Here is a 26,805-nt window from a genome sequence, read left to right as displayed (position 1 = left end):
AAAGGTGAGCTAATTAAAAAGGAAACTGCGGGCGCCCGGCTCCGTCTCTCCACTCCTTCTCCAGCAGGCCCTGCTGAATACTGCTGACAGTGACTAAGGGAGTGTTGGGGAGAAAGTACAGAGTCGCAGCGGAGATCCACTGCTCCAGCCCCAGGGAAATCCTGAACAAGGGGTTACATAGATTTTAAATGTGTGGGCGGACTGAGTGATCGGAGCGAAGCGTGTGTGTGCGTGGGGGAGAGGTGTGTGTGTGTGTGTGTGTGTGTGTACTCCCAGAACCATTCGCTTCAGGACCCTACCTGCTTCTCGCTCAGTGCTGTTATCTTGGCTTGAAGTTCGTGGAGCTGCTTCTTCAAATCAGCATTCTGCAAAGGACAAAAGTGACATGTTAGAGCCCAAGAAACTTCAAAACCCATCATACACCCCTCAGAAAGGAGGCAGGTGGAGCTCGGGTAGTGCCACACACACACCTATGGACCAACAAAGAGGTACACACCCCCAAACACAGCGTGACCTCCTTAGGTTTTCCATGGAGGAACGCTGAAACAATCAGAGCTATTATAAGGGAACGATCGCACACCTTCATATGGTTCTGGACTCATTCACACTTTGCCTCACAAATAAAGTGCCATTGAGAACTGTAAGACTGAATGATTAATCCCCTCCTGCCGATGTTCAGTCTCCACACATCAGGACCTCAAAGACCTTGTATGGTGAGATGATGTGATTTGGGACTGGATCTCACCACAATGCGGTGCTTATGACTCACTATGACAGTAGGGTCAGAGGTTTGGTATAGTTGCCGCTTTTGAGACTGGCCTTGTTTCTTCTTGTGTCTGAATTGCGAGAAACTGTCTTTCACAAAGATCCCATGAACAATTGCTTGCTAGAGAGGTCTGCAGTGAAGTCTGTATTAACTGCTAATAGTATCACCGGACTAGACAATAAACAGAAACTATATCGAACACAGACCACCAGACACCCAGTAAAATACAATAACCAAACACGTTTGTCATGCAGAGAATACAGCTTGCCACAAATCTAACTGGTTCTGAAACAAAGTTGCAGTCATAGCACAAACTATGCGAAAGAAGTGTGAGGTTTATGAAACTTATGCCTAACAATAATACCAATGAACAATTAATGAATAAATAAAGAACCATTAATTATATTAATCATTCATTCACTCTATTATTAACTGTAATATCAATTATATTAACTACTTCTAAACTATTTAGCTAACCCCCCTGACTGTAAAATAATTATATAATTAAATCATTAAGAGCAGAAGTTGGCATAAAGTCCTGAAACAAGTCAGCCCTTGTTGTGAATCCCTGTATCAGACCAGTCACGGTTGTGGATGAGTACTTCCCCAGAAAACCTCCATAAATGCCAGAGTCATGATTGAGTTCTTACTGCACCAGAGATACTTTCATTCATCTTCCACTGACCGAAGTAAAAAAAATTATACCAGTGCTTGTGAAGTCATGTTGTTTTCGATCTATTTATTGCCTGTTTGTAATACTACATTTGGTACTATAAATCACCACACGCTATGCTTGAAGCCCCTATAACCGGGAATGCTAGTCCGTATCAGTGAACCGGCTTAATAACATATTTTACTGCAATAAGCAAAGCCTTAAGTGCGCATAAATACATTGGCAGAAACCTGGAATCACGTGCAATACAGATAAATCATCCATTTGGAATAAAATCACGTCTGGCAAACAGATTCTGGGGGGTATGACTTCACAGGATGACAGATGAACAGATGCTGTCGGTCCTGCCACTAACCAACAACTTTCAGACTGTGGAATTTCAACTGGTGGAGAGGTTCTTTTTCTCGGAGAGGAAAGCAACACTTGGGTGTGCTGCAGGTTGGAAGGACCGAACGGCTGTGACCGTGTAGATAAGGGCCTGGCGTGCGGTTCTCCAGCCCTCTGCTGCAGAAACCGTGTCAAACTCAAGGGTTTGCCAAATCTTTGAACAGGAGACACGGGCCACGGGTTTAGCCTCCTCTTCCAACGGCAGGGTATCTCGGTATGGTCGAGCGGAGGACTACCATATGCCCTGACAACCGAGACTGGAAGCACTTAAACTGGCGCGGCTCCAGGGGTCCGACTCGGAGCCGGGACCGCGAGCCAAAAGTGCGGTCTTAACCTTCGCTGTACACTGGGCACTGTACCGGGCAGCTACACGGGCAGCACAGGGGGAGGATCTGGCTAGCGCCTGCTACTATTCCTGGGCCTCAGTATAAAGCTCCTGTGAACAGAGGAATGGGGCTGTCCGGTGGGCCAGTGAAGATAAGGCAGTGGCAGGCCCTCACAGGTCTTAATGGCTGCATCTTCTGGCTGTAGACCGCTGGAAACCACCAAACAGATCAGATGCGTCAGATTTCCTCGCCTTATCTTCGGTCCGTTGCCTGACAAAAGGCTGGCTCAGGGCCGGTTCACCACAATGGTGGCAGCAGTAATAAGAACCAGTGCAAGCAGAAGAGTTAACCTTCGTTCCCTTTCTATTCCACTCCATGCTAAGCTACGCCAAGCGGTGCAACCCTTGAGGGTAATGACTGTGTCGCTCGGCTTTTGGGCTGCAGAGTGAGAAGTGGTGGCTAGGCGCACACGTTTCGGAGGAGCGAGCGCTAATCTGCAGCCTCCCTGACTGACAGGGTGACACTGCATGGATGGGGCGGTCTGACAATCACCATAAAGACCTTTTAAAAACAAAAATAAAAATGGGGACGAAAGGTCGTTCCAATAAAGAAAGACATTTTTAAGGAAAATGACAAAATAGCACTCTCCTATAGAGAACGAGGAGATTACGGCATGATCTGAAATTGCATCTCATGTTATAACTTCTGTGCGAGCGTCTCCTTGGCGCACTCTCTCATGGACAAATGTGGATTGCCCATAATTTACCCCCCCAAAAAATCACTAATGTCTCATCCCCTGAGGTGGGGGAGGGAGGATGCATCCCTCATCCGCCAGGTGGATCTAAAGAGCCAGGAGGATGTTTTGGGATCAGTGGAATGGGCCCGCTACGTTTCAACATGCAGGCAAGCCTATTAAAGCCTGTTATATCCTAAACCGTACAGACTCGGTCAGATGGAAAACGCTAGCATAATCAGTATGATCCACAAACAAAATGCATTTCGCTCCCATGCATGCATTCCTCCTTTATTTGACAATTATCAATTATTCAATAATCTATTTGCCTCATCTCCTCATACGCCCTTGCTAACACGAGCCAATGCAAATAATGGCAATTAAAATGAATTGTGAGTGGTCTTCTCCCTTATTATTACAACTATCGTCTCTCGGCTGTATCCAAGACAACGCAGATAGCAGGAAAGGGCAGTATTTAAAATGTGCACCTAAAAGTAGAATAAAATCACATTTATACCACAAGAGACAGGCAGGCTGTCAATCATGTTCAGTATCATAACAGGTTTTTATTAATACAACTATGAATACAAATAAAAGCATGCTAGTAAAGCCATAGACGGATTTTATTAGGCTAAGTACTGTAAAAACTTTTTCAATTTTGAAAGGACCAATACAAAACGTGACTTTATTCAACATGCTTGTCAGTCCAAAAAATTGAAGGCAAATCTGTAGGGTATTTTCTCTTCATTAAGGGAACTGAAGAACAGGAAACTGTCGAGCAGTCAATATTTCATCTGACAATGAAGCAACAATAGGATAGACTTGTTAGATGCCAGAAACTGGCTGAAAGATATGGGCTTAGCACTGGAAGAGATATTCCAATCCCTTAATTTTCATTATCCACATTCCCCTATTCTGTGAAGCTCCAATCATCCTCAGCGTTCTTTAAAAATGATGTCTTTAAGAAACGGGTTTTTGCAATAAACACTCCTGCGTTCTTCCATTTCTCTTTCAGACCCATTTTTGAAAATGCTGAAGAGAGCCCGAAAGGTCAACAGGAAGATAATTCCATCGAAGCAAGAAGTGACAATGCTGGTGGTTGGGGGAGGGGTGCCGAGGGCCTGATTGAAGGTAAACTGGGCACAAAACGGGCGACGAAATCTGGCGCAGCAGCAGAAAGCTCACTCAAAGCACATTCGAAAAGCAGCTATGTGTAGTTTAATCAGCCAAAATGCTGCTTCAGTGCAGTAAACCTGGGATCAGATGAAGGGCCAGAGGCTACGGGGAAACACTGTAGAACTAAAAAGGAAAAAAACTTTAATGGCAGCAAGGTAAAAAAAAGGACATCTCTGGAACTCAATGTAACGCACAAGGTTTCAATCCAATACCAGCAGTGACAAAGCACACGAACGTCATCAATTAGGTGTGACACCTATCAATTAGGCTGCAGTGCATTGGCTGTCCTGATGTGATTAAATTGGCACGTCTGCTGACCTGAGTAGTTCCTAATCTCTCACTCCCGGTCGCTATTCTACCACTGTAATCACGATAAGATCCAGGCACCTTTCTGTCCAGCAGACACACTGGCACCAGGGTCCACAAGACATCTTTCATAGTGTAATTAATGTTAGTCAACGCAGAAGCAATAAAAGTTCTTCAAAATGTGAGAATCTTCACAAGTATTCATTGACTATGACATTCTTCATCATTTTTAAATACAATATGCAGAAAATTGTGAAAAAGTATTAGCCTTTTTTTTCATTAAAGCATTAAACACTATGAAAAAGAATTATAAAAAACTAGAAATAGCGCCTCGCGGTTGTATGCCTCCACCAATCAGTAGCCAGTTGGGATATAAAATGTCATCACTTCATCATTTTTTCCTATTAGACATTTGTGTGAAACTTTGTCATAATTAGCATATGAATTCTTGAGTTATGGCCAAAAATGTGTTTTGTGAGGTCACAGTGACCTTGACCTTTGACCTCCAAAATCAAATTGGTTCATCCTTGAGTCCAAGTGGACATTTGTGCCAAGTTTGAAGAAATTCCCTCAAGGCGTTCCTGAGATGTCGCGTTCACGAGAATCGGGACGGACGGACGGACGGACGGACAGAAAACATAATGCCTCCGGCCACGGCTGTGCCGTCGCGGAGGCATAAAATTACTGGCTGAGTATCCTGCATTGAAATGTCTTAAGCGGTTCGCCTATATGTTCGTTCAGGCCACCTGAGACGCCTACAGGAGAAATCTCGCAAATAAATAAACAAATAAATATATAATATATATAAACCTCTAAAACAATTAGAAACGGTCCCCGAATTTATTGGTACAATTTCATCGTGAATGATTCGCTGTGCATGAAAAGTTCTTAAAGTTTTGACCGCTTTCAAGTTCACGTGATTTTCAACAGAAATACACAGTCTCTTTACAATGGAATGAATGGGAAATTGGGATTTAGCAATTGTAAGCAAATACCCAAATTATGTGATAATCCGTTATGCAATTAAGTGGATTCTACAGCATTAACTGACACTGTGCAGACTGAACTGAGAAATAAAATTCTGAAAAGCCTGTTGTGCAGAGTACAAGTAACACCACTGACAAAAATAAGTAAGGTGCAAGCATGCGTATGTATAAAAATTATCTAAATACAGCAAGCTGGCATTTGTGTGGATTCATTAAATTTAAGGATTAATTAATATTGCACCCTAAGTTTTGAATTACAAAAATGAAATGCATTTCAAAACACATGTCAATTCCAGATGCCACTATAGAACGACTCCTTTACAATGCATAAATCCTTCAGGGTAGGCTGTATTTTCCCCCAATTCTGGCGCTTACAATATGTAACCCTTCAATAAATATTTTAACTGCTCCAATTTCTTTTATCTTTTCCATGCATTTTATTTTTTATAGCCTACATCTCAATGCACTGAGGTGGTCTCTTGAAGACCACAACTTTACATTCCAGATATAGCTAAATATAGGGGGACGACGTGTGGAGTTTATGGGGGCAATAAAGCCAGGCCAACCGCAGTCGCTGTCACACAAGGTCACCACCTAAGCCCTATTTTGAGCCAGGAAAAACCCGGTGAGGGCTCAGGCCTTCTTGCATAAAATTGCAGAAGAACACCGTGGTCCCATGCTATAGGACCAACAAAATCAGCGCTATTGTACCCAATGGATCATTTATCATTACGGACAGGACTCAATTCATTTGATGTCAGCCACCGCGCCCTTTCCTATTCAAAAATCTAAATGAAACTCACCCTTTGTCTCTCCCTTTTCCAGAAGACATTGTATTTAATATATGCTATAGGTCATCTCTTTAGATCTGCTCCATTTGCACTCCCATCTCTGTGTACATGCTTGCCTGATCACAGAACTGCACATCAGGCTATATTCGGGGGATTCGAACACCGAATCCCGTAGGATTCAGTTCCAGTATGACCCGATCTGCGCAAGTGGACAGCGAGTCAAACGTAAGAAACGAGCGTGTGATTTCATACAGGTACTTCACTATGCACTGCAGCACGGAAGGCTTACGGCAGCATACGAGTACGGCCCCGAGGTCTTTGCACCGACGTTAGGGAGCCGGTCGAGCGGCGTGGAGCGTCTAAATTTGCCGCGGGCTGTGTACGGTGCGCAGGCTCCGGCGGGGTTCTGCAGACGTCTGGCAGACGCGTCTCCCTGTTGACACGGGTTCCGCCGCGTAATCAACACTGCCCCGCTTCAGGTCACCATGCAAATCAAAGCCCGCGGTTCGGAAGATTGCTTTTACTCTCCGAAACATCGCTCTCGCACAGGAAATGACACGTTCCCATTGCTTGCAACCTTTCTTGCCTTATTCTTCAAACTAATTTTAGAGAAAATGCAGAAGTAATACAGTGTTGGTTTTTAAAAAGCACATTTCGTCCTGCGATTACGCCAAGAGACAAGACATGCTAGCACGGCTGCCTACACCTTATAACTTCACATTTCGTCTGGGTGCGAAAATAACATACAATAAGGTTTATTTCACAATTAAACCATAACCAGTAGAAGGCCATCAGTCAATCTGCCTAAACAATAAAGGCTACACCTAAGTAAAACCTCAGACCCATTCTGACAATAAAACGCACATAAATTGCTTGTAGAGGGCCCCTAGAGAAAGTCTGCATACATTATAAAAGCAAAAGGAGGGTTTGGTTATTAAATGTACACCGTGAACCAAGAACCGTCCTGTATGGCTGCTCTGATTGAAAATGGCACCTTTCACCGCTTGCTGCATTCTGCAGATGAACTCTCAAAGACAAACCCTGGATTTAACTTGTGCTGCTTTTAAAATCTATTTAACAACCCGATACAGTGCAAACCGCTTGCAAGAATAGCATCCCACCCTGAAGACTTTAATCCCACAAGCAGTACGTTGACAGAAACGGAATGTACTCGAATGGAATTTGTTTAAAGAGAACATATTTAGAAATCGCGGGCACATTTCAGAGATGTATTATCGATGAACAAAGCCACACTTGTTTATGGAATTGACCATAACCAAATACAATAGTAACAGCAGCATACAATAAAACCCTAATTCATAAGATTTGCTTAGCAATTTGTAGCACATGAATCGCAATGCGATGCTGAAACCGATTTTCACAAAATATACTGGCCACATGGCAGCACTGTCCACTCAATGAAACATACAATTAGCACATTTAAACATTTAGTCACGGTGCTGGATTTCAAACATTCTAAACATACGACCAAACACCTGTGGCTTCCAAATGAACTTCTGAGACACGAACGCAGCTCTACATGTGTAATCTCGAGATTTGGGAATCACACAGGAACATTTCTCATTGATAGACCTGTCCAGTGTTAAAGGCAATTCCTTCACATCTTTAATGCGTTCTAAATAGCGGCGCCGGTTCAGATCCATTCTCAGCCCGTGTCATTCTGTGAGGTTTTTTTGCCTCTGAGACGTTCTGACAGGGCAGACAGGGGATGTTCAGACTCGGTGCCTTTTCGTGCTCATTCTCAGACTGTCACACCGTACAAGCGGATGACATTTTTCACTGGCGGAGAGAACCTTTCTTCCAGCCGCCTCATTGAGGAACAGAGGCTTATTTCATTTGATTTTGTTTGCCTAAACATTTTATGGGAGATGCTAGGGGGAGCCCGTACAAGATGACACACAGATCTGAAATGAAAAGGCCTTTTATTAGGTCATTATTTTATTTTATTTTTTTTACATGGCATTTATAGATCGTGCTACAGCACGCCTGGACCGCGGCGCAGCGCGTTTTCGATCAGTGAGCTGAGGCAGAAACCCCCTTTCGGTTATTAGAGCCGCGAGGAACCGCAGCGCCCACTGAAGCTAGCGCTAACCGATCTCCGCAAATGAACGTTCGCCTCCTTGATTTTGTGAGCAGATGTAAACCGCGCTACACGTGTCAGGCAGTACGCCGGCAGATCGAGTCATTGGCTCCACCGCCCCGCCCTCGTTCTTGTGAGGTTTTTTTTTTTCTTGAATCAGCAAAAGGGGGTCATGCGCTGGTCGTGCATGTTGCTGGTCGGAGATCGGCAAGGATGAAATGGAGTATAGCTTAGCAATTGAGTAATTAAGTGGATCACATTCGCAGAGCGGTATAACTGGAGCATGAACCACACAAAGACCAAAATGGTGGGAGGAACCTGTACTGCAGGGTTAAGGTAAGTTTGAATCAGCCAGGCTCCATAAGTTTATCGCAACATTAGCGGCCAGGGGACACACCCGTCTACAGGGACGCGTGGCGGGTACAGCTCCTCTCCTGTAGCACTGTGCGGACTGTGTGATTTAAAAGTGTCAGCGGCTAAGAGACTAATGCATTGGGCGAGTACAGACAAAGCCACAGTGGGACTGGAACTTCTGTGAGGGTGCCACAGCAGTAAACCGAGTGGTGATTTCACAAAAAAAAGAACAGATTTTTAAAAATGAAAATTCATACCTGTGGATCCTGCTTCATCTGGGCAACTAGTTTCTGTAAAAAGGGAAACACAAGAACACGCTGGATTTAATTTCAAATGAGAGAAAGTAAAACAACACAAATCAGAATTAGAAGAGTGTTTTTTTTTTGAGAACCAGATTTTTACATGAGGCAGTAAAATATAGTGAAACACGGCAAACGGAGTCTGCACCAACAATGTGTTTTCATTTTCCTTTTTAGTCCTGCAGCTCCTCTTGCATCACACTCACAGGAGGCCCACAACTCCACTACAAAGCACTGCAGCCTGTAGAAACAGCGGCCCCTACAGGCGCAGCTGTGCACTGCAGGGGCTGAGCGCGCGCCCCTCCCCCACGCGGCCGCAGTCACAGGGCCGCTCGTATCCAATCTGACATGACACGTTCTGAAAGGCGCATTCAGCGCTTCTGACTACAAGCACCTTACATGACCACAGCGGGTGAAAAATGAATGCATGCACAGGACAAGCCGACAGAGAAAATTAGAAAGCGATCGCAGCCGAGATAGCCAGTCAATGGACAAGTCATTTAAAAATAATAACATCGTAATGTTGCTGGAGTACTGTTCGGCAAATTCACATGTTTTTCACAGAGCTTTGTGTTGCATGACAAACTGAGAGGCCTGACAGAAAATTCCGAAAAACTGCTCTTTAGAAGCGAACCTCAAAAGCTTGGCTAACCGACACTGCTCCAATTTATTTTCAAAGAATAAGTCTTTCTGACAAATGAGAGGAAATTTAAAACCGTAAAAACAACATTTAAAAAGCCGTTTCATGTGTTCATATATTAGATGCAGGATAGTTTGCTGGCTTCTGCCCAAGCACAAATCCAGGGTAGAGCAGAGGCACACCCAGCAAGTTCTGCAAAAACATTTTCTACTGCATGTAAAACTAAAAGATAAAAAACTAAACAGAAATGTGTGCTGGGTTACTATTTTATTCATGTAAACTGATTCAATGAAATAATTAATTTTTAAAAAGTGGAAATAAATGTAAATTAAATAAATAAATGAATAATAAGCAGGTAGCACTGAAGGCTATTTATAAATATTTAGCCCTTTTTTAAATGTTGAGGTCAGGTACTTCACTGGAAGCTCACAAAGTTTGTTGGGTCCGTCAGATTCACCAGCTGGATGAGCATGCACCGCACTCAGCTGGGCCCTTTGTACCACCTACTAAATAGTGGCAGGGACTTAAATGTCTGCATATGATTGGTACTGGGAAATCAGAGGCAAAAACTTTTTTCAAGGGTACCTGTACAGATCTACACCTTTTACACTCTGAGTCCAACCAAGTGGAGGGTTTTTACATTTCAAATGGCAGTTATGCAAATATTAATTTTAGTTGTATGACACCCAGCCTTTTAAGAAGGGATGGACCATGCGGCATAACGTTTCATTGCGGGTTGGAGAAGATGCAATACGACTATCCCTATTCTAAAGCTTAAACCAGGATGGCTCATTACAGTCCTTTCCAACTGTATAGCTGTAACCACAGTGGCTCATTACATCCCTTTTCCATTGTAAAGTTGTAACCAGGCTGGCTCATTATATCCCCTTCCCTCTGGAGAATTGGAACCAGGCTGGCTTATTATACCCCTTCCCTCTGCAGAGCGGGAACCAGACCAGGCTCATTATACCCCTTTTCAACTTTATACCTGTGACCAGGCTGGCTAACTCAGTTCAGGCTCCTGGTGGTTCGGTCTTCTCTGTGATACAGCACATCAGATCAGCCCTCTAGCATTGTTGAGGCCTACTTGGATGTGAGCTGCACTGTAAGCTGTATACATCTCCCATAAGTATCGGTGCCGAAATCACCAATAGGAACAACATGATACTAATATCATGGACCATATCAAAGACCATGCAGAAAATGTAAGTCTAGTTCTCTTGCTTTGGACTGCAGACTGGGACCAGACAGCCATCTTGTTCTGGTTAGGGGTCTGCCTTCATCTTGACAGAATGCGCCACGGCTCTATTTGTGAGCGATACAATGGAAAAACAATGGAGCCGTATCAGTTTGGCTCCAGCTCAACGGCGGGACTGAAGCATAAAAGAAACTGGACCATAGAAGCCACGCGCGTGCACAGACAAGGCTTATCTGTTGCATTCCCTCTTTTTTTACACACTGCTGTTTTTTCCACAGTACTTAATTATGCAAATACTAAGAGGGAAAAAAAGGAAAGAAAAGCCTTTGGCAATTTACCTACCTGATGGACCTGTATTTCCACTTTCAGCGCCTCCTGTAATGTTTGTAATTCCATCATTAATAACTTCTGTCTGCAACTCAGTCCTGGAGAGCCGTCAGCCTGTTCAGAGATCAGGGGAGGGAAAGAAGAAGAAAAAGATGTTTGTCAAAAAAGCAAAAGAATCTATATAGTTAAATACTTGTATGTTAAATACTTATGAGAATCTCTGTTTGCAGTAACTGTGTTTGATGACTGTACCATTACTGTTGATCTAACTGTTTCCAGGGACTTCAAAACAGTGGCAGGAAAATGCAGGTAGACACTTTTGGTTGAAACACCATTAGAGGGAGGATAAAAAAAAAAATTTTTAAAACCAAAGCACCTCCCTGGATCTCTTATGACTTGCACCTGCAGTGGCTTAATCTGAACATTAACCTGAAGCACAGAACACCGTGTTCATGCCAAGGTCAGGTATTAACAATCATACAATCATTCGGAAGCATAGCCTGTAACGTTTGGGTCTAGGCTCAAGATAACAGTCTTTGGGTGTCACCAGAGTGGATATGTTCCATCCATCTACTAACTGCACGTAAATAGGCCTAATACACGTATTTACCAAAAACCCTCCTGGATCACAGGCCAATCAGAAATGGATTTATATCACAGTGTTTTTTTCTTTTACTGTCAAAGAATATGATTGGCTATAAGTTGTTAGTGACAATTTGTCAGGATGACATAGCATAACCTCATGAATAGTTTAAAAACAGCTGCACGTAAGATTAGCAAAAATAGAAAGTACCCTATGAGCACATCGCTCTGCCAAGTACATGCATGACATTTTCACAAAGAAAAACTGGCTTTTTTACAGCAATGACACGCACAAGTTCTTACTGCACTGGAAGTGACATCATCAGGAGAGATTTTCTTTCTCAATAGAACATTAAGCACAAACACCTGTTGCCCACAGTGTTAATTCCACCCCGCCCAGAGACTCCAGGTTTACAGCAAACTGCATCCCTGCTGCTGCTGGCACATATACAGTTGTATAGTTTGGCAGGCCACAGACTGGCACTGCGCTGCCCTGTAACCCAGCCCACACTGGACTAGAGGTGCGAGCCACACGGCGGGCTGTGTAAGCACAACAAACAGCAGGACAGTGACAGAACGCATATTCTCAGTTGTATGCATACTAGAGCCTGACCAGTTGACCGATGATAAATATTATGAAGAATATTCACCATAATATACTGATATAACCATTCACTTCACTACAAATGGGGTCTACTGGAGAAATAAGAAGCCCAAAGTTTACCCTTCTTCCCCTAGAAGCACCTGTACTGCAATTCTTAGGTTATTTCCCTGTTTTAAAAATAGGAAACCGTGAGGCCTTTTCTGAGTAAATGTAATTAACTGTGTGAATCTGACTGATATGGAGTCGTTCTTCAGTGATGAGACTGGGACAGTCGAACGGAATGAAACCCTGCCTCCCGGACAATGCTACATCCAATCACGTGCCACCCCATGCGCTGCTGACGACGGTCCACAAGGGAACAGTCAAGACTCAATACTAGACCATAGGGCTCATCACTACAACAAAGCAGTGCTTTAGCAAACTTAGTTAAGAACATGAGTGACCTTCAGCTTCTGATGACCTTCTGAGCAGAATTGATAGGGTTCTGGACAACATTTGTGTAATTTTAGATCAAAATCCAAAAATAACTGGCAGGACGAGAGACAGGAAGACAGGAACTCTTAAGACAGGAGCACAGACGCACACCCCTAAAACCCTTTGGACTTTGTTACAAGGGCCAAAAATAAAATTCAATCACTTTTGACAAGCACAAGTTCCTAATGAATCATTCCATTTCATTTCAAACAAACAAACTATTAAAAGTGATACCCATTTATACAGCAGGGTATTTCACCGAAGCTGCACAGGATGTTGACACTGCTCAAGCATTAAATAGAGGGTCCCTCTCCCGTAGGACACAGACCCTTTATTTGATTTTTAAAGGGTCCCACCTGAATGATGCGCGTCTTCAGCTAAAACATGCAAAGGCAATTATCTGCTGGGCTCACCCACAAAGTGAATCCATATGGGTTTCATTCCCTTTTGTGTTCCGAGTGTGTTTGCATTACAATTTCACATTTTCTGGTACCCATCCCTTAATACCAGGTCCAAGGGCGCCATTTTCATACAAATTGTTTTCAAAGCACAGAACACAGAACTCTTACAATTTTGGTACGTGCCACGATGTAGGATGTGAATTCCATCCATGACAGCTGAACTGCCAGGTTTCTGACCGATACCTTCACCCTACTTGTACACCGCGACCACAAATTCTGTCCTTACTTTTGTTCTCCACTGTTCATTGACTCTCAGTAACTTACTCATTTGCCTAGCTGGCAACCGCTACAGCACATATTCATCTTCCAACAAAATCTTAATTATAAATCTAAGGAAATAATACTGCCTGTTTCCACTTTTACTGTCACTTGCCTACTAGTTTCTTCCACTTTTTTTCACTTGCTACTTCCAAATGAATACTTAGGGGATAAGGAAGCGGACACATCCAGGACCTTGAACTTAGAACTAAAGTGTTACTCTGCAGGTACAGCACACATTAAGTCTTCTCCTGAATGCTAAACCAGCTAAATGCTACCTGCAAATCATCCACAAAATGTAAAATGCATAATAATAAATTAAATGTCCTCATCTTGAAATTATAACCCACTCACAGATTATATTATACACAGGATTAGTGGCTCTACCTTCAGTATAGTAATTGTAAAATATGACACTACCACTGCTATGCTAGTGTTTTTCCTTCTTTGGAAATTTTTTTTTTTTTTTTTTTAAATAGGCGGTGCAGCGAAAATGTGGGAGTCCAAATGCTGTTTCTCAATTCACCCGCATTTAAACAAATGTACCGTTTATTGCTAACAGCTCACGGTCCCTTCAGGAGGAAGCACTTCCCGTGTTCAGTATCAAATTACACAAGGCTGCTCAGCCTGGACTCCCAAGATCTGTTACTCAACGACACGGTTTCATTCTCACATATGCCACTTCATCTCCACTGTGAATTAAAAATAAGGACTTCTGTTTAAATCGGAGGAGCCACCATTTCCCTCCATTTGAAAGCTATAGCCTCCGTGAGCAACTAAACATACGCAGGGTGCTTCCCAGAACCACTTACATTTTATTGAAATGTTCGTTTTTCTTCAAATTTTACATTTTTAGTGTGCTTGTTTTCCCTGGGATACACTGTGAAGCTGCCCCTTATGCCCGTTAGCATATGCTACGAGAGCCGCTAAAATGAACATTTATTTATACCGCACAATAAGCCATAAAATAGCTTCATGTGCAAAGAAAAGGTTATCATATACAGCTTTACTAACATATAGAGATTTTATTTATACATTTAAGTAACCAATCAAGATCTTAATGAGTAGCAATGTCGTCTGCAACAGGAATTTACATGCAGAGAAATGGTGAAGTAACGAACAATGGGCTGTACGTGAGGCTGTAATGTGTGAAGCAGGCTAAGAAAACATGTAAGGATTTAAAATTTTCATCAGTATTTATTGAAACAAGGCTTCTTAAGACTTTTTGACTTTGTTTTTAGTGATGCTACAAAGTATTATCCACAGCCAAATCTTGTAGTCACGTGTCACCCTTTCATGAATATGTCAAATAAAGACAACGCAAAATAAATGAAGGTTTTCATGTGCAATTTGTCACAACAGCTTCAAAGAGTGTTTTTCCCCCACCAAAGAGTGTTTTTGCAGAATTCATTTATTTGCATTTTGTTATTTTACCATCTACAGTCACTCTTGCCATAATTTTGCTTCGTTATCTGATAATTGCCTTGACTTGTGTGTCTGGGTGTAGCGTAATTCCAGCTTAGAACTGGTAATTCACTTTTTCAAGGTAGCACAAAATTACAGAGGGACCAAAAAAAAAAAAAGAGGACCATTCAGGTCATACTAAAAACAGGGTAATATAGAGCTTCTTGGTTGGCATCTAAATTCCTTGGAACTGTGAACCAAGGGAACAGAACGGCAAATATGTAGGACATACTGTCAGCTTTGAAAGTATATATACATATATATATATACACACACATATATATACACATACGTATATATACACAGTGTGTATATATATAAATATATATATATATATATATATATATACACACACATATATATACACATACGTATATATATATATATATATATATATATATATATACACAAACACACACAGATATATATATATATATAAACACACCTAGATATATAGATATATATGAAGCAATACATAAGTAATATAGTGTTGTTGCACTTTGTGCTGCATTCTTCATTCGAGCCTACTACAAACAGAGAAAGGTCTTGCTCTGCCATTAGTCTCCTGCGACGGCCCATATATTCCCTGGCGCACCATCTGCGTCTTACCTTCACACCGTCTCCACTTTTGAACACCATCCAATTCACGCCCAAGAGTATAGCTGTGGCAAAAGACAATCATGTCAGGAATACTGCCGCCTCACTTTGATATTCTAACGGAGAGACATCCAACAGCACGTCGGAGAGCATGCCTCTCTCAACACAGCAGGCAGACAATATAACCATCCACTTAGCGCTCTACCAGCCCTGTGGCCTTCAAGGCCCAAGACAGCTCTAAAGTGGCTGTAATTATGAAATGCATCCAGGAGGCACAGTATCTTCACCTTTGCCGCTGGTTGTAGGGGCCTCGTTTCATATCATGCCATGGAATAGGGGGACAGTTTGATGGCAGCGGCCCTTTCTGGTTTTGTGGGTGCTGTATCTTCAAACGCGAGATTGATTTACCCCTGGAAATATGAGGGGTTCTATCAAGAAAGGGAATAAATCCTTCCTGCTTCAATCAGATTAGTGGGACATCTATTGTGGAATAAAAAGCAGAAACTGGCCTGCCCTTCAGGACTTTCACACACTTACAATAGAGGGATTCAGCACGTTTAGGCAGTTTTAGCCAAGTCAAAAAAAAGAAGAAAAAAATCCTTTAGGCATTTCAAGGCCAATGCTGGCTTGGCCAAATTGGGGGGGGGGGGGGGGGGGGGGGTCAACATTGCCGACTTGGTTCTGTGATTTTCAGGTTGCGGGTAACTGATAAACAGCGATTCAAAGTGGGAAGTCAGAGAGTCGAATAGCGGCAGTGCTACAGCCGTACAGTCATTTGCCTGATTTCCGGCTGGGGCCGCATGCCAGGAGAACAATCATAGGACGGGCTATTACAGAACTCACCACCTGGCCGGATAACTGGTCCTCCTCTCTCCAGCGCCCTGCGAAACAGGAAACATGGCACCCGTTACTCAGGACCACTCACCACTGGCTCTTCCAGTTCAGCAGGCACACAGAATTGTGGGTAGGAAAGTGGCTGAGCCACACAGCCAGGGAAACACACTGGGTTCTACCTAAGACAACCGCTGCATGTTTAACATATTAAAGCACCTCCTTTTTTTTTTTTGAGTCTCAACAAAAGTCAACCCAAGTGAATTACTGGTTCCTTATGTTTATTCTACAGTAAAAAATTGTCTCTCAATGGACTCATCCAACCTTTCCAAAGTAAATGGCTACAGTTACGTTTTAACCTTCTAAGTACTAGTGTTTACCAAAACTTTCAAATGGTACAACCACGTAATTTTATGAATATTCATACTGTTCGGTAAAAAAACATGCTGAAGAGTCCAATGCTCTGTATCGTAAGCCTTGTTCTGCAACAAAATCTTACGTCTCCAGGGACTGAGCAGCCAAACACAGCAGGCTATGCTGAAATTAAAATCCTAGAGAACAAACTTCAAATTGACCAAACAAATAGGCTATGTGGGCCCATTACTTTCCACTTAAACCTATGCCAGTTTATTTGAACACGTTTTGAAGCTCAATAATTCTGACATCCTCAGAGGTTGGACTTCCAGTAGTACTACAGCTCACATGACACTATCTCGGTGCTGAACAAGGTTCAAAATCTCTGCTCACCATGGCGACTTGCTTTATAGGAGCTTTGCAAGTGTGCACAAGTAAGGGGAGTTTGGAAGCTATTTTTGGCAAATAGCGTTACCTAGCCTACCTTCTGAATGTTGCAAGACAGTGTTTTGTAATACCACTTTCAGTTTTAAAAAATAAACCTTAGGGAAGGCAATTTTTAATACCACAAAGTCTACAGAGCAGGAATCAGAATATAAAAGAACAGGCCTATTTATCACGTATCCTTTTCAACAAAACAGTCCAAAGTAAGAATGTAATCAACGGCTCCCATGGTTTGCCGTCCGTGTTACTGTACGACGAGGGCGCGCAACAAGGGCCAATAAGTTTTTCATTTTTCAACTTCTGATTTTAATTATTAAATTGCCTCAATCATATCTTGACCTTACATTCGTATAATTACCAGCTACAGCTGGTAATTGAAGCGTCTCCTAAAGATTTTACTGTGCTCAAGTACAGGACTGAACCAGCACAGTTTATAGAGCTGAAAGGTAAGGCAACTGGATGGAACAAAAACCAGCATGCAGACCGGCCCTCCAGGACTGGAGTTGTGTACCTCTGCTGCATATGGTAATACATAGCCTAAGTGTTGAATGAGAGCTGCTCAATGATATGATTGCATTAGAAGCCAAATGTATTTAATGGAAAATGTAGGCCTATTTGGTTTCACACTGGTTAAATTTAAATGGTTTTCAACCCTAGAGAAACACTGTAGTCTCCGTACCAAACTATAATTCCCATAGTGCAAACATGCCCCTCAGAATTGCATTATTCTCATATAACTGAAATAAATTTTTTAGCAATCAGCTCACTAAAGGCATACAGAAAATGGGACCAGAGCAGGGGAAAATGCAACTAATTCAACGTTACATGTTTACATTCTTTACTCATTGTGTGCAATACTACTAGGTCACACTCGAATGACATACAAAACTTGCTGAAAGTTGGAAAGTGTAATTTAATTTAGCCATTTAAAGCATTTTATACGTTTTATCAATAATCACAGAATACAATAAAGCATTCATAACCTATCTGTAAACACTGTTCCACCCCAACAATAAACTTTGTTGGCCACATGCTACAAGAAAAAAAACGGCAACACATCAATGTCTGGAGAATTAATGGAGAACGTGAGGGGGACTGGACCAGCAGAACTGACTGTCAAGCAACCACATTTTATTCAGCAAATTTTAAAGGGGTGCAAATGTATTATTGCCACATACTGTGGACCACTTCCTGTACAGGCCGCGCCTGCAACAAAATTAATTTGCGAGTCCACCTCCTCCTCCTTAACAAGGACACCTCCACATTCACGTGGGTTTTAAATTAGCTCCAGTGTTTGTACTGTAGGCCATAGTGCAGATTAGGCCTGTTGCTTATAAATCTGAACACATTTTCAAGCTGAATAATATTCAAAGTTACAATACCAAGAATTCTTATTTGAAACAGAACCATTGAGTTATAAAATACTGTGTAATAATCAGATGATCACAATATTTGCCCAAGACAGCTACAATGACACAGCTGGCATTAGACTACAGTAAAGGCTGCGCTCATCATTTCATGCTGAAGAAGGTACAACACGAGCTTTGATTGACCTACCAACAAAAGTCACTTTTAATTCCTCCCTCCAGGCTTGACAACTAGTTAAAGGATTAAAAATAAACAGTGAGATGCATTCACTGAAAGCACAACCATTCACAGACTAACAAGAGCATCTCTAATCTGCGAGGCCTGGGGTGTGAAGGAGGGGTCTCAGGCACTTGTGTTGAGAGGCCTGCACTTGTAGTAATTCTGTGTTTAAACACCACAAGAGGCAGTTCATATACAGAACTTCCCCTTATGCAACCAACTTTTTGTTGTGAGCAATGGGTACTGGGAACAGCATGCCAAAATAAAAAATAAAAAACATGTTGCTCACTTGCCTGACTTGTCAGAGCTAATGTGCCCTTCCATGTTTATGAGAACAGTACCTTGCTTTTACCTGAAGAACCAAATACCTAAGTTTACTAATTCCATGAATACATTTTCAAACCTTACAAGATTTTAGCAGAGACAAAATTATACCAAAGTAAAAGAGTATGTTAACTTTTTCCTTTTCCATTTTGTTGAACGAAGGTTAGCCTGGTAACAAGTGGGCTAAATTGGTAATCCAGTGTTTGACTTGGATGTAGGCCACATTCAAATACCATGCAAGGGTTGCTACTATTTATGAGAAAACCAGCAATTAAATCACAATATAACCTACACTTTCATCTGGCAAAAATTTTGAAGACTATCTGGCATGTCTAAATTTACCATCAAGTGAAATGTGAAAATTTTTACCTGTGCAAGATTAGCAGGCAAGATTCATCTACCCTGTCACAGTCTAAACCAGGCCTAGTGGGCACCAGGTACTCAATGCTGAAATTCTTCAAAGTAATGATTATTTTCAAATCTGCCCATAAAGAATTATAAATTTGACACAAGACGAAGTTCCACAGAAACAAACAAAACACAAACCAAAAATAAGGCCACATTAATTGGCCTTGGTTAAACTGCAATTGCTTTAACATCCAGCGACTAGCCATATATGAACATTTTAGTCCCTTCAGTTTTCCAGAAAAACTTTTACTAGTTAATTGTGAGTCAGCTTAGTCAGCATAAATGAACAAACCTTAAACCTAAAGCAATGCTGTGCACTAAACAAATCACAGTAATATTGGAGGCAATATGCAGAAAAGCAGGCAAGTGCCACTTCCATTTTCCATTATTTTTGTATTACAAACTGTAAAATAATATAAAAATTCGATAAATAAAATTAATTTTTTTGTACTGGATGCCAGAACATGTTTTTGGACTGGATGCAAATTCATTGTGACAAAATGAGGAATCGAATAAATTGACAATTACCAAAAACCAGTAGAGTTAAACTTGTATTGGCCATAAGACCACTTTCTCCAGTGTTATCCTGGTGACCTTTCACACAAGGTTTGAAGTATTTAGGCTACTTTTCGTTGTTAAACTAAAGATATGGAATGCTAAAACAGACAGTCCCTGAAACAGTCTATTTGGTCACATGGGCAAACAGTGAAGTTGTTCCTAATTAGAAAAGAGTAACCTAATTACAGGTTTCATCTTATAGATTCTGTTAGGTTTTATTCCTATGAGCAACAGTGAGTACTTTCTTGTTCCCCAAAAACTTCAGACTAACCTATTTGGAATGCATCCTCAAAACAGGTGCTTAAGTCCCTCAAGTGAACTTAGCAAATAACAATTTAACGCATAAAAAGGAAGCATGTGATAAAACTAATCTGGGGAAATAGAAGATGGTTAGCTAGTTAAAAACAGTTAAATATTTTTTCAAATGACATTTGTAACGTAGAGAGTGGAATGTAACTGTTACAGTTAGCTAGCTATCTTGCCACCTTGTGCAACATCGTTAGCCTGCAAACGTAAACAAAACTATGGGGGAAATATGAACAACATTTATGGGAACAGCTAACTGAAATATTTCAAAGAAATATTTCCGTTGCTCGTTCGATCAATAGATTGCTTTTCAGGAGGAATGCTAGTCGGCGACAAGGATAGCTTTCTCTCGGACACTAAACAATAAAATAAGCTTATGGGCCTACCTAGCTAGCGATATATGAAGAAAATAAAAAGAAATAGGCCAGCGTAAACGCTGCGATCAAAATAAGTGTCGATCTTTTTAAAACGGCATACATACATAGCTATCCACACGGATAAATAATTGAAGTCCCGACTTGCTGCAAAGAGATTATTAAGTTGCCCTAAGATCATTAGCTAGCTAGCTAGAGTTTTGCCTCCTCGCTCACACACTCGCCGTCCAATAGGAATCCGCTTAGTTCCATACAAGTAGCCAGTCACTCGTAGAATAAAGAATACATTAACTTCGGTAGCAGCTAACGTATTTTCGGAGTAGCTAGCCACCTAGCTAACTGGTCAGTTGCGTTCCTGTATGAAAATGAAATATATCTAGCTAGCTAGCAACAAAGAATTACAAATAAAAAACGGAGAAAGTAGCTAAAAATGATTGTGAATTATCACACACGGCGTGAACTAAAAATAAAAGCTCTCATTACACAACAGCAACGAGTCCAATTTCTTTTGTGCTTTACAATAATTTTCGTATCTAACGTTTTTTTCATTGTATAACACGAGCACGAAGCATGGCATCAAGTTAGAATCTGCCCCTTTTTGCACTACGTTCGCAGCCCTCCAATAGCAATGCACTTAGAAAATATCACTCAACTCCTAGAATAAGGATAAATGAACAAAAACAGTAGCCTACGGACCGCTTTGATACGCTTGAAACATAGATGCATTGTTTTCAAGGCAGCCAAATCCCTACCGAAACCAATTAAAGTTCCGCAAGAATATAAATAAAAGTTCTTATAATAATAAAAAAGATCCCGAGGTGCACTTACCCTCCTCTCTTTTACTCACTTGAGCAGCAGTCCACCCTCTCCTCACACACAAATTATTTAAATAAATATTTACAAACACCCCAGTATCTCTCTGCCGAATTCCTACCCCGATACAATTTAATTACATTAATTTTCAATACCCTCCATTGAGTATGATCAGATTTTCCTGTTTTATTTTTGGATTTTTATTTAATTTGTCTAAAAAGAGAGAAACTGAGATACAAAACAAGAACTCTTCTTCAATCTCATTCACCCCCGGCCTGAGCACACTAGATATCAATGCGCGCAGGAAGAGGGAGCGAGCAGGGGGTAGGAAAACTGTGGAGTAAAAGACACAAAATTGATCGGTAGCTACTCCAGTCGATACAGTGGTTATAAAATAAAGCTAAAAGTGATGATGTTTGTTTCGATGGCGACCATGTCGTGAAGATAAATTGTGTTTGAAAAAGAGAACTACTTTCTGTGACGGTGCGGCGAATTTATTTCACTTTGCCTAAGGAACGGGGGTAGTACGACTCCCATTGCCTAGGGAAAAAACCCGGATGTAAACTCAGTGAAACTCATCTGGAGTGAAGTAGCTTGCTAACTCAGTGCAACTCAGTATAGTGCAAAAGAAGTACGCGGAGCAATCCATTGCTGTTACTGCTCGCCACCGCGGCTTCGTGGCTGTGTGCCTTGCCATTATACACGTTAGCACAAAAGGAAAAATGCGCCCTGATAGAACTAAAACAAGCACTCTGCACTTGATTTTATTTAATTGCGTATGTATTTGTGAGTCAGGTGTGTTACATAACAGTAAACAGTGCCAGAAAATAAGTAAATTGCACTGGCTACAAAACAGATAATAAGCAACATGACCGGGGTATGCATTAGGCTATCTTAGTCATTGATAGGAAAGGAATGAGAAAACAAGTGCGTCCAACCATATTTATCAGGCAAATTTAATCATAGTTTTGGTTTACATTTTGAAACACGCACAAAATGGTTTCTATTTTGACGGATGTAGTGCTTTAGATTGTATATCTGTATTGGGTATATTGTTCCTATAGGAAAATAATGCATGCACTGAAAATTTAACACCGTACGGATGCATGGCACAAACTAACACTCGGTGGTAGCTCACATTATGTGTTGAGTGTAAAAAGAAGAGAATAGTAAATTGTGAAATTAATGGATGATTTTGATGATATCATGAACATTGGTACCATGATTAAATCACAGATTCATATAATATTTCCACATGATGAAAACTATACATGGGTGAAAAAGCTAGACAGTGCTTTCAGATAGACCAACTTTTGTAGATTTTAGAAAATTTAGTTTTTTTTTCCAAGAATGTGACAAATCATTTAGAGCAACATTGACCAGGCCCAAGATCATGAAATTCTTCAATAGATAATGATTGATAATGTTAATCATTGATGCATCCAACAGCATTAAGAAATGCTATTATAGCACAGGCACATATACTATGTATATTAAATTTAAGACTATATGTAGTATGTATACTTTTACTTATTTGTTCAAAGGTTAATCAAGTAGTCAATCAGGTTCTCCCACAACACCCAGAAGTATAAGGTTTGATTCAAATCCTGATTTATTTGTAGCTGTTTAATAAGCCATCACAACTTGTTGTCTAGTTGTGTGAATCTTTCTTGATACTGCAATGCCAACAACAAATAATAGCATCGGCAGCATATGCATAAAGCTTTTTCGCGGCCATGAGTGCACCTAAATCAAAAGGTGCATTGTGAATGTGCTGAAATGTGTCATATAGGAATAATAATAATAGTCTTCCAGCAAGTATTCATGCGTCTGGCAAGTTATTTTCTCATAATATAGTGCAAACAGGTCTTGAAAAAAAAAGAGAAACAAATATCCTAGCTAAAATACCAGCATCACAGAAACAATTTGTTTATTTGATGCGACCGCAGGCAACTGGCATGCCAAATAACAGAAGCACAATTAGTGGAAAGAGCCAATAAAATTGGTAGAAAGGGGTGAATTGTTATATCCTTGAGTTACTATTGGCTCGGTTTTCAAAAACTGCTGATCCAACCAGCACCACTACTGATCCAAACTTGGTAGTCCTCGCAATAATAGTTGTTGCCAAATCCTGAAGTAGTGACACATTCTGATTCCCTGCTATCAAAAGCAGCAATGGGCTAGCTCCAAGGATTCCATGGATACTTGTATGTGGTGGTAGGTACACTCATGAGATACTGGCTTATGCTCATTGTCATTTCAGTCTACGTGGTACTGGAGGGTAAGTCTGGTCCAAGCACTCATAACCTGTAGCAGGGGTACCCAAGCTTGTAATTTGTCTAAAAACTGACCCACACACACAAACACTTCTGTGGAATTTTCTTCACTCCAATTTAAGGCAAAACTTTTAATTGGCCCTCTCTGCTGAGATTTCTATGCTTTGTTGGATAAGGAAGCAGCCTTACCCACAGTGCTTCAACCTACCCTACCATCTCATCTATCTCTTTCCAAAATGATATTGGAGCTTGCATCACACTCCAGATCTGGTTTGGTCTCACAAATCTATTACTATCATGCCTCTCACTGGCAACCAAAGAAGGACCTGCATGATGTGTGCTTCCATTTTTCCCATTTATTTTCTGGTCCTTCTGAGACTAATGAAAAATAAAGATAATATGGTTTGGAAAATTATCTATAATTATGTGTTTTGACCTGTTAATATATCTTCAAATTGTTTTATAACCGCAGGGGCAGACTGCTCTCAGTGCCCTGCACAGGTTAACAGGGGAGTTCACTGTTGTTTATTATATGTATTACTTTAAAATTTTTTACTTGTGTGTGTGTGTGTGTGTGTACAAAGTCAGTGTCACTACAAGCTTTTGTAAGTTAAATTATTGCCTGATCTAGTCTCTCTACATGGTACCTCACAAACATTTCAATGACAACCAAAGCTGTCACTGCCAAAAAGAATCCGTAATATTCAGTGTCACCACAATACTCACTAGGAGAGGGTTAATTTCCCTATAGCCTTAAACAAATGTGTTATGTTGCAAATTGATCTGAACCAATAATATATAAAGGAGAAGAAATCAGTACTCATAGGATCCTCTCCTGATCATTAAGTATGCATGGGCAAGGAGAAGAGAGGGTGTCCTCCCTCTTTCAACTAGATAAAACGTGGGCCTTTGAGTAAGTTGCAAGTTGGCTTCTGAGTCTTGCAGCTAGGCCTGGCATTCTAGATTTCATCTCTATTTGGAATATTTAGAATATGTTAGTTTTTTAATTTTGGTCTTGGCACATTCTTGGGATTAACTTCTGACAGACAAGCTGTGGTGTGGTATCTTCTTTCATTCATTTCTTGTGTGACTGTAACTTTTCTATGTCTGTTACATTAATCGTTTTTTTAAACCTACAAAGCCCTGTGGTCATGAAATTAGACGCCGGAGTCTAACAATAATATTGTGTTAAATTATTGTTTTTTATCTGTCTATGATTCAGGGGAAGCGCTATAACCCATATATCATTGTACAGCTCGGACTCTTCACACTTTGTTGCAAAAAACCTTGCTCAATCGGTAAAATGACTAGAGATAACAAAATAAATAACAAGACAGTCTTGTCCCCATAGGATGGTTGGAATTGACAACCCCGGTTGAAGATTATGGTATTTTATAATCTGATAACTAACCGCAACAAGTCAAACACCTGCTAATACTACAGTAATGGAAATTATGTCACCAAAATCCCTCTCTAGTCATAAGTAATCAACCCACTCTTTGTACATAGGCCAGGAAAAGTCTATGCATGATTTCCATTGAGCTGAAAGTGTTTTCTGGAGTACTTGAAAAGTTTTTTCTATTTATTTCAATGTACATAAATAGAAAAAAACATTTCCAACAGCTTTTTCCTAAAAAACAGCAGCTTCTTACCTTAAAAACAGTGACAAAAATATTTCAATTAGGCATTCGAGTGCCGAGTAAATTGCCTGAAAGCAAGCTGAAAAAATCAACCTCCTCTATGATCTACCAATCCTAACGTTTACCCATGCTTGGAAACCCCATATAGTTTACAGTAACCTTACAGGCTTGTATTCTTCCAGGTCATTTACGTAGCTTTTGAACATAATTTACGGTGTCCTTCTAGATTATATTGTGGCTTAGATATTTTGTTGTGTATCAAGTTATTTTGACTTTCCATTTACATATAGTGCACAAGTGGCAGCTTAGCGCATGCTCTATCGATTGTTTGTCAGAGCTTTATTTGCTTATCATCAAATGCTTTCATGAAGGACACTGCAATAGTGACAATGGGCACTATATTATTATCAGTTGTTTATGATTTGATTTTATATTTTTGTATATATTACAAATGTTCTCTGCTTATCAACAAATTAAGCAATTTAAAGAATAATTCATATATTTAATAATAATTCACCAATTAATCAAATGCAATTATTTTACATGTTGGATAAGTGAGGAGTTTTAACCATTGATGCACTTCTGCTTGATACTCAGAGAGCTGATATTCAGAGTATTATACAAGGGTGTAGCTGTTAATACTGCTGGATTCAGATATTAAAGATATTTAACTTAATTCTCACTTCCCCAACAGCATGTATGCATGTATGCATGTATGTATGTATGTATGTGAAATGCTTTGTGAAGTGACCTTGGGTACTTGCAGCATTCAGTGGAGAGGTGGGGCTTACAGAGGCAGTCATCCCATTGTGCCAGGGATGACATCACGGCATTCTAGTTGAGCTTTTTTACATAGGGAATGTAATACAACAGAATAAAATGGAATATAACTTTATGAATCCAAGAAGTAAACCATCCTGTCAGAAACAGTAGTAAGTGCAGAGCCAAGCATTGTCACAGCATATACAGGACTCATGCATAACAATGCAAAGGTCAATAGCAATACTTTATCTATGAATAATGTTTATGCAATCACAACATGTTGCATTACCATTTTCTTTTTAAAAAGTAGATACACAATTTGTGAGTTCAAATGTGTCAGGGCAAATATTTCATACCTTTAGAATGAATTTAGTTAAAACTCATATCATTATTAAGAAGTGATGACATTATGATTACTATACTATTCTACATTTTATCATACATAATGTTAATATATGAATTGGCACACTTAAAGTGCCACAAACAAGCCATTTTATTCTTACATGGATGAAAGTAAAAACATTTGGTTCCTTGATGGCCACAGCAGATATATCTCATGAATTTTACATAAATTCCATAGTGTTTAAATGATGGTATCAGGTTTAAATAATTATTTCCTAAAACA

General features: G+C 40.6%; 1 protein-coding gene across 4 annotated transcripts in view; it reads right to left on the bottom strand.

Annotated features, from left to right (window-relative positions):
* The window catches only part of LOC118227489 (PHD finger protein 21A-like), a 79,489-nt gene extending 58,225 nt beyond the window's left edge, over positions 1-21,264 (bottom strand). For 2 of the 4 annotated variants that reach the window (XM_035418003.1, XM_035418002.1), the window contains exons 1-6: positions 20,797-21,264; positions 16,347-16,384; positions 15,516-15,568; positions 11,079-11,177; positions 8,857-8,889; positions 300-365 (exon numbers count right to left, since the gene is read on the bottom strand). In XM_035418003.1, the coding sequence (XP_035273894.1) occupies positions 300-365; positions 8,857-8,889; positions 11,079-11,177; positions 15,516-15,568; positions 16,347-16,384; positions 20,797-20,870 (363 nt within the window). In that variant the 5' untranslated portion in view covers positions 20,871-21,264. The remainder of the gene's footprint in view (positions 1-299; positions 366-8,856; positions 8,890-11,078; positions 11,178-15,515; positions 15,569-16,346; positions 16,385-20,796) is intronic. The other 2 variants (XM_035418001.1, XM_035418000.1) reach the window with 1 other exon arrangement.
* Positions 21,265-26,805: the final 5,541 nt, after the last annotated feature.

Source organism: Anguilla anguilla, chromosome 5, assembly GCF_013347855.1.
Source record: "Anguilla anguilla isolate fAngAng1 chromosome 5, fAngAng1.pri, whole genome shotgun sequence".
In the NCBI taxonomy this organism is placed as follows: domain Eukaryota; kingdom Metazoa; phylum Chordata; class Actinopteri; order Anguilliformes; family Anguillidae; genus Anguilla; species Anguilla anguilla.
Note: the sequence above shows the minus strand (reverse complement) of the source record. Positions and strands in the feature narration are given on the sequence as shown.